Here is a 15,575-nt window from a genome sequence, read left to right as displayed (position 1 = left end):
TCATGTGGAATCCAAAAAAAACAGAGAACAATTTGGTGGTTGTCAGAGGTAGGTGGTGGGGAGTGGAAAAATGGATGAAAATGATGCTGCTGCTAAGTCGCTTCAGTCATGTCTGACTCTGTGCAACCCCATAGATGGCAGCCCACCAGGCGCCCCTGTCTTTGGGATTCTCCAGGCAAGAACATTGGAGTGGGTTGCCATTTCCTTCTCCAGATGAAGGTGATGAAAAGGTATAAACTTTCAGTTATAAACAAGTACTGAGGATGTAATGTACAGCATGGTGATCATAGGTAACAATAGTCTATTGTGTATTAAGAAGTTGCTAAGGAGTAAGGCTTCCCTGGTGGCTCAGTGGCAAAGAATTCGCTGCCAACGCAGGAGACACAGGTTCCATCCCTGGGTCAGGAAGATCCCCTGGAGAAGGAAATGGCAACCCACTCCAGTATTGTTGCCTGGAAAATCCCATGGACAGAGGAGCCTGGTGGGTTATAGTCCATGGGGTCACAAAAGAGTTAGACATGACTTAGGGACTAAACAACAATAAAAGAGTAAATCTTAAAGTTCTCATCATGAGGAAAGAATGTAACCATATAAGGTGAAGGCTGTTGACTAAGCTTATAGTGTAATCATTTCACAATATATACATACATAAGATCATTATGTTGAACATGCTGGACTAATACAATGTATGTGTCTATTGTATCTTGATAAAACTGGGAGAATGTTAAAAAGAAAAATTCCATTTGTAATGCATTACTCCTGTTTATCACATATATTATAAAATGATTCCACCCATATATTCTTTTTTATCCCAAAGGAATCCATTAACACTGAAACTATTCAAAGAGAAATGATCAGTTCAGTTCAGTTCTGTCGCTCAGTCACGTGCAACTCTTTGCAACCCCATGAACCGCCGCCCACCAGGCCTCCCTGTCCATCACCAACTCCCGGAGCCCACCCAAACCCATGTCCATTGAGTCGGTGATGCCATCCAACCATCTCATCCTCTGTCATCCCCTTCTCCTCCTGCCCTCAATCTTTCCCAGCATCAGGGTCTTTCCAAATGAGTCAGCTCTTCCCATCAGGTGGCCAAAGTATTGGAGTTTCACCTTCAGCATCAGTCCTTCCAATGAACACCCAGGACTGATCTCCTTTAGGACGGATTGGTTGGATCTCCTTGCAGTCCAAGGGACTCTCAAGAGTCTTTTCCAACACCACAGTTCAAAAGCATCAATTCTTCGGCGCTCAGCTTTCTTTATAGCCCAACTCTCACATCCACACTGGAAAAACCATAGCCTTGACTAGATGGACCTTTGTTGGCAAAGTAATGTCTCTGCTTTTCAATATGCTGTCTCGGTTAGTCATAACTTTCCTTCCAAGGAGTAAGCGCCTTTTAATTTCATGGCTGCAGTCACCATCTGCAGTGATTTTGGAGCTCCCCAAAATAAAGTCAGTCACTGTTTGCACTGTTTCCCCATTTATTTGCTATGAGTGATGGGACCAGATGCCATGATCTTAGTTTTCTGAATGTTGAGAGAAGTGATAGTTTATCACTATTAACAACAGGTATTTAAAAATGCCTTCTTTGAGCAAAGTACTTGGGAAGACACAAAATAAACAAGACATCTTTCATCAAGATTTGAATTGACCGAAAAAGTTATACAGCAAACAAACTAATAAAAGGAACACATGTTTATTTCATCTAGGAATGAGGTCCTCGATGGTTTTTTTCTCACCATGGGTACTTTTACTTCAACAAAATCTTTTGCAGAGTCCACATCAGAAAGAGGTCTTACTGAAGGTTGGAGTGTGAAACCTGGAGCTCTTTCCACCCATTTACTATTTTTTAATGGGGCTCTGAAAACCTCCCAGGACCACTCAGATTTGGAACTTTAACCTTGAGATTCTCTCCAAGAAGCTCCCCAGAAGAATAAATAGCTGGGAGGTCTGAACAGGACCTGGAAAGGTGAGGCCAACACCTCATGGACCTGTTTTACAGAGTAATAGCTGATGTGGTTGCCCCAAGTGCAAACCCACCCAAACCACTGCACGCTGACCTACTCACAAGGCTGACATATGCCCAAGTTCCCTCTGGGAAACTCAAACTATCCAAGGGGTTCCAAGCAGCAGTGAAGTACCTAATACACAGAGATGCGAGACTTGGGTTCTGGGGCTGCTTTTCAGCGACTGATTTCCTCACCTGGAAAGCCATCTGGGACAGGAAGGTGAGTTTGTCCTTCTCAAACAGCGCCTGGCTGGTGTAGAGGAAGACGGCATGGGTGATGCTCTCGGTCAGGGCGGAGATGCGCCCCGGGATGTCCTCCACCTTGTCAGCCTTTTCGATGGCTCTGTGGAACAGCATGTTGAAAGCCTGGGGAATTCAAGGCACCGATAAGGGTTGGCAGCTGGTGGCAGATGTCCAGCTAGTCCCAAGCCCAGAGGCTGCAGTTTATGGATGGGCAGAGAGAACAGGACAGGTTTTACAAGGGTTCTTTGAGCTCTAGAATAGCTCTTAGCATGTGGTAAGGCCTCAGTGAAAGTTTGCTATTATTTTTAACATTATTTCATAAAATCTACCCACGTTTTCTCCCTAACCAATTGAACTGCACTGTCCTTTGTCCTTCTACCCATGCAATTGAATATATATATATATTTATTTTTAATTTTGGTAAAATACACAAAGGGTAAAATTTACCATCTTACTAGTTTTAAGTAGCATGAAGTATATTCACACTGTGGTACAACCCATTTCCAAACTGTTTTCTTCTTGAACAACTGAAACACTGTTAGACAACAACTCCCTTAAAAAACTCATTTAATTATATCAATAACTCCCTATTCCTTGACAACCACTATTCTACATTCTGTTTCTACAAGTTTAACTGCTCTAGGTACTTTCTATAGTGGAATTATACAGTATTTGTCTTATTGTGACAAGTTTGTTTCACTCAGTATAATGTCATCAAGGCTTATCTATGTTGTAGCATATGTCAGAATTTCCTTCCTTTTTAAGGCTAAATAATATTCCACTGTATGTACATATTTACTGTGGTTGTTCAGTCACTAAGTCCTGTCTGACTCTGCGACCCCATGGTATGCCAGGCTCCTCTGTTCTCCACTATCTCCTGGAGTTTGCTCAAATTTATGTCCATTGAGTCAGTGATGCTATCTAATCACCTCATCCTCTGCTGCCCCCTTCTTCTGCCTTCAATCTTTCCCAGCATCAGGGTCTTTTCCAATGAGTTGGCTCTTCACATCAGGTGGCCAAAGTACTGGAGCTTCAGCTTCAGCAATGAATGAATATTCAGGACTGATTTCCTTTACGATTGACTGGTTTGATCTCCTTGCAGTCCAAAGGATGCTTAAGAATCGCAATTTAAAAGCATCAGTTCTTCAGCACTCAGCCTTCTTTATGGTCCAGTTCTCATAGCTGTACATGATTCCTGGAAAAGCTATAGCTTTGACTTCTGTCAGCAAAGTGATATCTCTGCTTTTTAATATGATGTCTAGGTTTGTCATAGCTTTCTTTCTGAAAAGCAAGCATCTTTTAATTTCATGGCTGCAGTCTCTGTCCACAGTGATTTTGGAGCCCAAGAAAATAAATCTGTCACTGTTACCACTTTTCTCGCTTCTATCTGCCATGAAGTGATGGGACCAGCTGCCGTGATCTCAGTTTTTTAAATGTTGAGTTTCAAGCTGGCTTTCATCCATTGATGGACATTTGGGTCTATTATGAACAGTGCTATGAACATGGGTGTACAAATGTCTCTTTGAGATCACCTTGTAATTCTTTTGGGTATATGTTCAGAAGTAGAATTGCTGAATCACAAGGCAACTTTTAAAACAACTGTCATATTGTTTTCCAAAGTAACTGCAGTGTTTTACAACCCTTCCAATAGTGCACAAGGGTTACAATTTCTCCAGATCATTGCCAACACTTGTTATTTTCTGTTTTTTGTTTTTTTTTTTCTGAAATATTGTAGCTATCCTAATAGACATGAAATGGTATCTCATTGTGATTTTTGATTTGCATTTTTCTAAACATTAGTGATATTGAACATCTTTTCAAATGCTTATTGGTCATTGGTCATGTCTTATTGGTCATGTCCCCTTTGGAGAAATGTCTCTTCAAGTGCTTTGCCCAATTTCTAACAGGTTATTTTTTTGTTTTTGTTATTCCACCCATGTACTTCTGGGATCCGCTTTGATTATCTAATTCTTTTAAAAATCACTCAATATTTGTTTTAACTCATATGTCTTGGTAGCAATGGGACTGTATAGATTTTTACATATATCTATAGATATTTAAATATATAGCTAAACATATCCAACTCTATACATCTATAATCCAAATCTATATATCTATAAATAGATATAAAAAATATAAAATTTTTTTGACTGGTGGACAAGGACTTGAGAGAAAGTAAAACCCTACAAAAACTGACAGTAAATATGGGTAAGAAGGTATTCACAAAGTACTTATTTGCTATTTACATTTTAAAATCATTTTTTGATTTATAAACAATAAAATGCACCCATTAAATAAAAAGCTCAATGAGTAGTGATAAATGTATAGACTTCAGTAAACAGTCACTGCAATCGAAATGTAGAACCTTTCTATTCATGTCACCCTAAAAAGTTCTCAGGAGCCTCTTTGCAGTCTGTTCCCACCATTATCCCACCCCCATCCCTGCCCAGTGCTCAGCTATTTGTCTCATGGCAGATTCATTTTAGATGTGTACATCTAGTACTTTGTTTTCAACTTCATTCCCTTTGGGTAAAGACCTAGAGTAAACATTTAGATCATTTTGTAACTTTATGAGAAACTGCGAAACTGTTTTCCAAAATAGTTTTAGCACTTTGCATCCCCACTGGCAAAGTGAGAGAGGTGTGGCACCACATCGGTGCTAACACTACATTAGTGACAGTCTTGTACAACTTTAGCCTTTCTATTGGGTATACAGTAATATCTCATTCTGCTTTTACTCTGCATTTCTCTGATGACTGTTGAGCATCTTAAAAATGTGCTTATGGGTAATATATATATTAGTAGACAAGTCCAAGCCTTTCCTCCATTTTTTAAATTGAGTTAACTATTGAGTTGTATATTCTGATATGAGTTCTTTGTGGAATTTATGTATTGGAAATAACCTTTACTGGTCTATGGCTTGGTTTTTCATTTTCTTAATGTCTTTTGAAGTGGCTAATTTTTTTCTCTTATACTCTAAGAAATTTTTATTTCTCTTATACTCTAAGGATAAATCTTTGCCTAAACCAAACCCAAAGACTTTCTACTGTTCTCTGGGAAATTTTACAGCTTAGGTTATTCATTTTGAACTCATTTTATATGGAGTGATGTAGTAGCTAAGGTTCATTTTATTCCATGTGGATATCCAGTTGTCCCAGCACCATTTGTTGCAAAAATGATTCTCTCCTCAGTGAATTGTCTTAACACTCACTTCCAAGAATCAGTTGACCATACATTTATGGGTCTGCTTCTGGACTCTTTATTCTGTTTCATTGATCAGTGTATTTTTATTTAGGTCAATCAGTGTAGTAAGTCTTGAAATCATATACTGTAAGTCTTCCAAATTTGTTTTTCTTTTTCAAAATTAGTTGTTTTTAAATCCTTGGCATTTCTACATAAATTTTAGAATCTGTTAGCCAATTTCTACCAAAAAAAAAAAAAGCCCTTCTGGGATTTTCACTGAGACTGAATTAAATCTATAGATTAATTTGGATAGAACAAAAGTCTTAATAATACTGATTGTTCTGAGTCATAAACATGGTCTTTTTCTCCATTTAGTTGAACCTTCTTTAATTTTCTCAATAATATTTTATAGCCTTCAGTATGCAGATGTAGTATCTGTTTTGTTAAAATTAACCCTAAGAGTTTCAGAATTTTGGAATCTACTATAAATAGTATTTATTAATTTTATTTTCTAAATGTTTATTCCTCATATATAGAAATATAATGAATTTTGTATATTGACTTCATATCCTGTGATCTTGCTAAAAACTCACTTCTTAATCCTAGTAGCTTCTCGTGAAGGTAGTAGGTCATCTGTGGAAAAAAGATAGCATTTCTTCTCTCTTTTTTTTTTTGTATTGTTGCACTGGCTATAACCTCCAGTGCAATATTGAATAGACGTATTAAGAGAAGACATTCTTGTTTTGTTCTTGATCTTAGAGGAAAGCATTCAATTTCTCAACATTAACATTAGCTGAAAATCTTCACAGATGCCCTTCAGCACACAGAGTATGATAAAGTGACCATTTTATCCCAGTTTGCTCAGAAGTTTTTTTTAACCAGATGTTTTAATCTGTCAAGTTCTTTGCATCTACTGAAATTATAGACTTTTTCTTTTTTTTATTTTATTAATATGAAGAATTACATTGTGTGATTTTTAATGTTTAACCAACTTGCACTCCTGGCATGAATTCCAATTGAGCATAACAAATTATGCTTTTTATATGTGGCTGGATGCAATTTGCCAATCTCTTTTTTAGTAGTTTTCAACACTGTTTCTCATAGGGGCTGCTCTGTAGCTTTCTTTCCTTGTAATACCATAGTCTATTTTTGGTGTCTGGGTAGGCCTGGGCCTGTATTAATTTTCCCCTTTCACACTGCAGGGAATCCAAGCCCCCTGTGCTTCTCAGAATTTCTTTACTTGTTCCATATTACTAGACATCTGCTAGTTATTCTTGATCCTTTCTCTTTATTATTGCCAGTATCCAATCCATCTCCAAGAGCTGACTGTTACAGCTTCAAATTGTAAGTCTATACACTTCTGTTTGAGTCTTTTGCCATCACATGAGTCATCTGCCTACAGCCTTTCAATGGCCTCTCTTTGTCCGCAGACTATAATCCAAAGTCCCCAGTATAGACCTCATGTGATCCAGACACTCCCAGCTCTCAGGACTCATGTTTCACCACCTTCTTCCTTACTCATTACCCCCCAACCACTTAGATTCACTCACCTGGTATATGTGCTGCCGAAGCGAGCACAGATTCACTCACCTGGAATCTCGAAAACTCTTTCCTGTCTCCTATGTCTGTTATATTCTCCAAACACTATATAACCTCTGAGAGGTCTTCCCTGAGCCCTCAGTAAAGCAGCCTCTCCATCTCTACTGTTCTCTCTCGTTGTACTTGTCACTTTTGTACACACACAAATCTATATATCTCCACTCTTATCTGTGTTTTCCAAACTGTACACTCAGCAACCAGCACAACATCTGGCATTATGACTGATCACAATAGCTATTTGTTTAAAAACTGAAAGATGGAATGAATGGATACTGCCCAGAGGCAGAACGGTACAAAGTAAAGACCACTGGGTTCAGAATCAGTCATGGGCTCAAATTCTGACTCTTAAGATTATGAAATGTGACTTCTTCGCCAATTTAAAATCTGAACATAGTTTTTTTTAAATAGGGATAAAATAACATATTTTATTGAGATGTTTTAGGCGTAAGAATGAACCAAAGAAAGGAAGTGCCTTGCATGAAACACTGGCTTAATCAATAGCTATTCCCACATTTTTTCCCTCTGTACCAAAATAAAATGGGAAATCTTTTTCATAACATGTACCCTTGCACAAAAAAGGGAAAGGAGCCTCCAGGAGAATTCCCTTTATGTGTGTGTGTGTGTGTGTGTATATATATATATATATATAAAGAATACATATATATGTATATATATAATCTTTATATATATATATAAAGAATACATATATATGTATATATATAATCTTTATATATATATATAAAGAATACATATATATGTATATATATAATCTTTATATATATATATATAAAGAATACATATATATGTATATATATAATCTTTATATATATATATAAAGAATACATATATATGTATAATCTTTACATATATATATATAAAGAATACATATATATGTATATATATAATCTTTATATATATATATAAAGAATACATATATATGTATATATATAATCTTCATATATATATATAAAGAATACATATATATATGTGTATATATATATAAAGATCCTATTGAAGAATGTAAACAGTGTGCTTTGATGTCACATAAGTTAATTATTTCAAAGCCCTATTGAAAATTAGAAATGAAAATTACTGAGAAAGTGAAGATTTCTTTCAACTTATTTTTATTTTGCTAGCTAGATCCTTGAGACTCCTTACTGGACGCAGTACACTGCTTAAAAAATATTCTAAACTTTCAGAAACAAGTTGAACTTCTAAAGTCTAAATTTTTCTTAGCATATTCATCATTACCTTCAAAGAGAATTGATAGATGGGGTTGATTTTTCTGAGGTCATTAATCACAAAATATAGGAGAGAGGCTCTTGCTGCCACTGGTCTGTAACATTCTCGGGCCTCGTTGATTTTTCTTTCATTTTCTTTAGCTTCAATCACCTATGGTGGGAGCAAACAACATAAGTAACTTACTCTTCATAGTCTCTACGTGATGGGAGGGACATATCTGAAATGAGAAACCAGCAGTACTGAAGTAGGTAACACGTATGGCATCCCTACGCTTGGTCTTTTCTAAAAGCATAACATTCGTATTTTAAAATAATCTTTTTGTAAACTGAGTTTTAAATGAAAATGGATGTAACTCCAGCTGTGTTATGGTTACAGATTAAACAAACCTGATTGTTTCTGGTTCTACAGAATTTATTCTGAGTAATGTCACCTTCCTGCCTCCCCTCTCTTTTTCAGGGGTTAATAACCCAGCTGTATCACCTCTCAGGGATAGCTCTTAAAAATCTGCTGGGTCAATTCAATGCCAATATCTTTATTAGTCAACAAGGTATCCAAATGCAGCCAAGGTCAATAAAATATCCAATAACCAAGCTTACTAAAAAGCCTTTATAGGAAGACTCTCATGACTGCCTAATTCTGACTTTGCACCAGATCATCCATATGCTCATATATTTCCATTTAGTTTATCTTTGTATGATATTAGCCCCTGGGTACATTCAGAGAGGTAATTAAACACACAGACCATCACCAGCCAACATATTCGTTTTTATTCAAGATACAGTTTCTTCTATCTAGAACTGCTGTTGGTCCTAGAGCTTTATAAGGTACAATATTTGTCCAACCTTTGTTTACAAACTTAATTCATCATACTTGTCTATAAAAGGACAGAAGAAAATGTAGAGCAGAAACCAGTAGTGTAAATTACTGCGCAAAGCAGAACTTCTGACAGGATAATATTTAAATCATTGTGTCTGGAACACCCAGACCTTTGTCTAAGAGGGTAATTGTAAATAGTCCTGTCTAACAATTCATTTAGCTTTTTGATGGTGTACTTGCAGGAGGCACATATTGGTATGTACTTCAAATGTTTACTCAGGGGTAAGTGGAAGGGAGGGATAACTTGGGAGATTGGGATTAATATATACATACTACTATCAATAAAACAGATACCTAATAAGGACCTACTGCATAGTACAGGGAACTGTACTCAATATTCTGTGATGGCTTATATGGGAAAAGAATCTAAAAAAGAGTGGATATATGGATTTGTATCACATATTCACTTTGCTGTATGCCTGAAACTAATACAACTTTGTAAACCAATTATACCCCAATAGAAATATTAAAAAATTTTTTTTAATGTAGAGCAAAGAAGGAAGCTCCTACGTGGAAAAATGTTAGGAAGATAGCAGAGATATTTTAAGAGACAATTAGAAGTTAACTTCAAAGCTAAGACCTAATTTACTTAATTGCCTTAATCTTTACCATTTTAGGAGCTACCTAGAATTCACTTACTTAAAAGGAAAGAGTAATTTGGGATTCCATTTCCTTGCTTAAACTAAGACAAATATATTAGATGTGTGGTAACACAGTGTTAGCTAGGTAATTAATAGATTACTTAGTAATGAGGATACTCCAGAAAGCAAATAAGGATTCCTCTCATTTCGAAACGTCAGCGTTTTAAAGACTAGTGGCCATGTGTGAAAGTCCAACGTGCATGCACAAGGCATATTAGGACACGTGTTGGACGTTCAGCAGGAAGTCTACTAAGTGAACATTTTTTTCTAGCTTTTAGGAAACGTCACTTTCCTGGGGAAATAATGCATTTGAGTGCAGTGGGAGACCACCCTTTGCTCAGTTTCCCAGCACTGAAGGCCTGTAAACAAAACTTAAGCTCTAAGTATTTCTGTAAAATATACAACAGACCAAGAAGCCTGTGGTGAGACTGTAGGGTGTCAGTTTGCTGAAGCTGAAGACTAAACCTTTTAACATTTTAGACTACATAAGCCAGCAGGGCCCGATTTCCTTCAAATTTAGTCACTCAGGAAAAAATAACAGCCTGGCAGAGTCTACTACGAACGACTGAATCTTTGTTGAATTAGGAGAAGCACAAGTTCAATCATCTCTATCTGCATTCAGAAATCCACAGAGTTCACTTTTTAAGGGCAGTTTATGAAAAGGCCTGAATTCTATAGTCAGTCCTCTTAGAGAAATGACCAAGTGGGATTACACTTCTCCCCAGGCACTTCATTCAAACAGAATAAGCCCTCCAGAAGTCCAACGAGCACTGAAGCACTATTTACAACAGCCAACACGTGGAAGCACCTAATTGTTCGACAGACGAATGGATGAAGAAGATGTACATACATGTGATGGACTATTACTCTGCCATTAAAAGAGAATGACATAGTGACATTCGCAGCAGCATGGACGGACCCAGAGGTTGCCATACCGAGTGAAGCCAGAGGGAGAGAAGTCCTGTGATATTGCTTACATGTGGGATCTTAAAACCAATGATACAAACGAACTTATTTACAAAACAGAAACAGACTCACAGACTTAGAGAATGAACTTAAGGTTGGTGGGGGAGGGGAGGTCAGGGAGGGATAGCTAGGGAGCTTGCGACACACAGGTACGCACTGCTGTATTTAAAACGGAGAGTCACCAAGGACCTACTGTACAGCAGCACGCTGCTCAATATACTGTAAAAAAAAAACTCATTGGGAAAAGAAGAGATACATGTCTATGTATAAATGAATCACTTTGTTGAACACCTGAAACAAACACAACACTGTTAATCAACTATACTCCGTGATAAAAAGTTAAAAAAAAAACAACCCTCCCGGCAGCGCCTGCCTTTTCCTACCTTGCGCTCTATCTCGGCTGCGGTGGCCTTTGCCCTCTCTAGTCTCTCTACCAGTTTGGTGTCGTCTAGAAAGCTCCCTTCTGCCGCAGAGAGACGCAGGAGGAGGTCGTCCTCCAGGTACTTCAGCTCTATCTTAAAGTCATTTTGGTGCTTTGTCAGAACCAGCTAATGCAAACCAAACAAAAGGTGAGAGACAGTGAATAAATTCATATTATTTCATATAAAATAAAACACTTAGCACTACAATTGTACTAATCATAATCTTTAAAAAGTCTTTAAAAGCAATACACATAGTTAAATATGCCCAGAAATTTTCCCAATTAAAGTCAGGTATAAATTACTTTTTAATCTAGATGGAGATAATCAAGGGATAATTGCACATGAAATTTTGGCATCTCATAGAAATATAATGCATTTTTGTATGCCAAACATCTCTGCCTCCTCCACCACCTGCTAAGGTACAGAATTGTAAATATTTGTATTTTCTTGCTTGTTTGTATTATTTGTTTGCGATGCATTTAAACTTTAAATTCGAAGGCATGGTAAGAGCTGATTGCACTCCAGGGTCCAGAACGTGACCATACATCATAATCATGGAACATTATGAACCCAGAGGAAGAAACTTCTGGTTTCTGATTTACATCTAAAGAGAGAAGGCATTACTTCCATCCTCATAACAGGATAAAACTAAACATCACAGCCCTTCTTGTATCTGTCAGAGAACTGAGGTCACAGGGCAATTGCCATGCTAAAAACTACAGAGATGGGTGAACACAGTCACAGCTTCTCAGGAACATGTAAGTAGTAATTGGCTAATTCCTGGGGGCAGAACTTGAGAGTTAAAAACTTCTGAGGGCTCAGTGTTTGCAGATCTCTTAGGAGAGGAAGCCCAGGGCAGATGCCTCTCTACCCTCTGTTCTTTCCAACCTTCTAGGGCACGAATCTGTTTCTCCAGCCCTGCTTCCATGATTCCAACTCTGTGCTTGCCAGTGTCATGTGCATCAAACAAGACCCACAACGAGTCCATCTCCTGGGGCACAATCCCGACTACTTCCTTAATCAGAAGTATCTTGAGTTGCTACTTAAACTATTCACATACATTCTCATTTTTCTTAATTAGATTGCGAGATCCTGGAAGGCAGGCATCCCACCTTATACTCCTGTGTCTGGCACTATCATTTGTGCAAAGAAGGTACTGAATAAGTGCTGAGGGATAAATTCATAATTTTTACCTTAAGTTTCTCCAAGTCTGGCCTTTCCATATTGACAACCTCTGCCAACAGCTGGGCTTCCAGACCATCTTCTGTCACTGTGAAATTGAGGAGGGTTGTCTGAGCCTGCAGTTCTGGCTTATAGTGAGGATTTACCAGTTTTGTGTGAAGGATAAGACGAAAGTTGCAGTTAAATTCACATTCTTTGTCTCCAATCTTGATACACCTAAAGGGGGCGTAACACAGACATTCAGGAGACTCCCGTGAACCATGGCTAATACTAAGGTGTCATTCTATTCCTGTATTCTTTCGGTGAGTCACGATTTTTTGTTTAGTCTACATTTCCCTAAAGTATAAGAGGAGTAAGAATTATCCGCTAAACCTCTATATGATTAAGTCTTCTTACACGTAAAATGGTGAGAATGGTCATACTCACTTCACATGAGTATGTTTAATTGTTACAGTGTCACTGTAACAATTAAACACAATAAATCAGATAAAGAAACTATAACAACAAATGCAAGCTTCTATTATTATGCTATCTATGATTAACCTTATATTAAAGATTAATATTCTTTAAGGATAAAATGAGTATGTATGCTCTTATACATGTGTTTGTAAGTATCTCTGATGAGCCCAGCCTTTAAGTTTTAGCTTCCCTGGTGGTTGAGATGGTAAAGAGCTTGCCTGCAATACAGGAGACCTGGGTTTGATCCTTGGGTTGGGAAGATCCCCTGGACAAGGCAATGGAAACCTACTCCAGTATTCTTGCCTGGAGAATTCCATGGACAGAGGAGTCTGGTGGACTACAGTCTGTGGGTTTACAAAGAGTTGGACACAACTGAGGGACTAACACTTTCACTTGTATATATATATATATGTGTGTGTGTGTGTGTGTGTATGTGTATATATGTATATATACATACTTAAAATTTATACATATGAAAAATATGCATATTCTTGTCCTTATACACGCTTAATTTAAGCCATGCACTTTAAATGATGCAGAAGGGATTCTTTTTTCCAAGGCCCATCATGTGACTATGAGTAACGGTAGCAAAAATATTTTCCAATAAAGAAAGAGAGAAAAATTCTCCTGGCACTTTACTCAGTCTTGGTACTTTGGGCTCTGGCTCTAAAGTAAAATTTAAGAAGCCTGTTGCATGCGATGCATGGACAGCATTCTTCTAAGCTCCATTTCACACGGGGTGTGCTGACAGCAAGCACGCTTCTGGTTTTGTGTCCCTGTTCCTCCGGCCACAGGGCCCAGGAGTAGGTACTTAATCTGAGCTGTTCCAACCAGAGTAAACTTTCCTGGGATTCAGGACTGGGACAGAGAGAAGGGAGAGTTGGAACTGGAACCTCTAAGCTCGTGCTGACGTCCCTCTGTCCTGCTGGTGAACCAAGCAGCAGAGAAAGACTGTCCTGGTTTCCCAGTACAGGAGAGGATACTGGTTTCCCAGTATCTGAACACTGAAACCCATGTTCAGATCAAAGAGTAACACAAAGGAGCATGTTCTGGGTTTCATGGGCTTCTAGGTCCCTCCTTTCTTGAAGTCTGGCTGCATCTTCACCTCAGTTGCCATGGCACCCTGCAGCCTCGTAACAGTCTCTGTTTTGCTTCAGCCCAATGGAGGTGGTTTCTGTAACTGCAAGCAAAGCTCTGAATGAATGCAGTCACCCCGTGAGGGCAGAGCCTGATTTTTCTCTACCTCAGATGCTGGCATCTAATTTCTAAGGAATTCTCCCTGCGTTCCCTTGCCCTGTGGGTTCTGAGTGCGCTAGGCCATTGGACGCGCTGGCAGGAGAGAGCAGTACAGGAGGAAAGAGGGGTCTGGCGGACCTTCATTGCTTCCAGGTTGCACTTGTTGGGGGGGTAGGGGGGTGGCTTGGGGGAGAGTGGCGTGAGGGCTATGTGCTGCAATCCACAGCTCATCTCGGGGCTATATGTGCCTTGAGATCCACAGCTCTGCTCAGAGCAGCTAGGAACACCTTCAGACCTGGAGGCAGTGATGGCTTCCCGCTGCTGCAAATCCTTTGTAGCCTCAGCAGCTCCACTGAGTTCCCTTTACCCTTTGCTCTTCAAATTCTTCTTGTAAAACAGTCACTCTGTGAATTCTATCAAACAATTCCAGCCTACTTTGTGGTCTTTTTCCTGCCAGGACCCTGCTATGAGGCTGTAGCAAAAGGTGAGTTTTTCTTACTCATGCACCAGACAGACAGAACCCATGAATGCTAGAAACTCTCAAATTTTTCCATCAAAGTGGCCTGAACTTTGGAGAAGTGAAATTCCTCCAAGAAGCTACAAGCATGGCTGAAGCAAGGAGCATCTTCTCAGTCTCCTACTTTAACTACTTACTGAAATTATGAGTTCTTCCCTATTTATTGTATATTTTCATTAGAGAGGTATCATCATGATGATGATAAGAATGTTACCCAAAAAAAAAAAAAAAAAAGAATGTTACCCAAAGTCCACATTGTTTTTAATTTAAATATAATGTTTTCAGTAATTATGAGGAGAAAAATGAATACTCATCTCACTGACTTCTGGGTGAGGTGTTAAACTTCCTTAACTTTATCAACTTTGGAAAACCAGATGAATTCAAAAGAAAGACACCGTAGAATATACACTGTCTTCTCTTTTGAATTCATCCAGTTTTCCAATACAAACTGATACAACCACTATGGAGAACAGTATGGAGATTCCTTAAAAAACTAGGAATAAAACTGCTGCATGATCCAGCAATCCCACTACTTGGCATAGACCCCGAGGAAACCAGGATTGAAAGAAACACATGTATCCCAGTGTTCACCGCAGCACTATTTACAGTAGTGAGAACATGGAACAACCTAGATGTCCATCAGCAGATGAATGGATAAGGAAGTTGTGCTACCTACACAGGATGAAATATTACTCAGCTATAAAAAGGAACACATTTGAGTCAGTTCTAATGAGGTGGATGAACCTAGAGCCTATTCTACAGAGTGAAGTCAGTCAGAAAGAGAAAGACAAATATTGTACATTAACACACATATATGGAATCTAGAAAGATGGTACTGATGATCCTATGTGCAGAGCAGCAGAGAAGACACAGACATAAAAAACAGGTTTAGGACACAGTGGGAGGATGAGAGGGTGGGATGATTGGAGAGAATAGCATTGAAACATATACATCACCATATGGAAAAGACAGCCAGTGGGAGTTTGATGTATGACACAGGGACC

General features: G+C 38.4%; 1 protein-coding gene across 1 annotated transcript in view; it reads right to left on the bottom strand.

Moving 5' to 3' along the window:
- DNAH11 (dynein axonemal heavy chain 11) overlaps positions 1 to 15,575 on the bottom strand; it is a 353,936-nt gene that overhangs the window by 40,766 nt on the left and 297,595 nt on the right. Inside the window, exons 66-69 of the mRNA XM_061165046.1 lie at positions 12,371 to 12,575; positions 11,139 to 11,303; positions 8,282 to 8,422; positions 2,201 to 2,371 (exon numbers count right to left, since the gene is read on the bottom strand). Coding sequence (XP_061021029.1) covers positions 2,201 to 2,371; positions 8,282 to 8,422; positions 11,139 to 11,303; positions 12,371 to 12,575 — 682 coding nt within the window. The remainder of the gene's footprint in view (positions 1 to 2,200; positions 2,372 to 8,281; positions 8,423 to 11,138; positions 11,304 to 12,370; positions 12,576 to 15,575) is intronic.

The sequence above is a fragment of the Dama dama genome, chromosome 18 (assembly GCF_033118175.1).
Source record: "Dama dama isolate Ldn47 chromosome 18, ASM3311817v1, whole genome shotgun sequence".
Classification (NCBI taxonomy): Eukaryota; Metazoa; Chordata; class Mammalia; order Artiodactyla; family Cervidae; genus Dama; species Dama dama.
The sequence above is the reverse complement of the archived record's forward strand: the minus strand, read 5'-3'. Positions and strand labels throughout refer to the sequence as shown.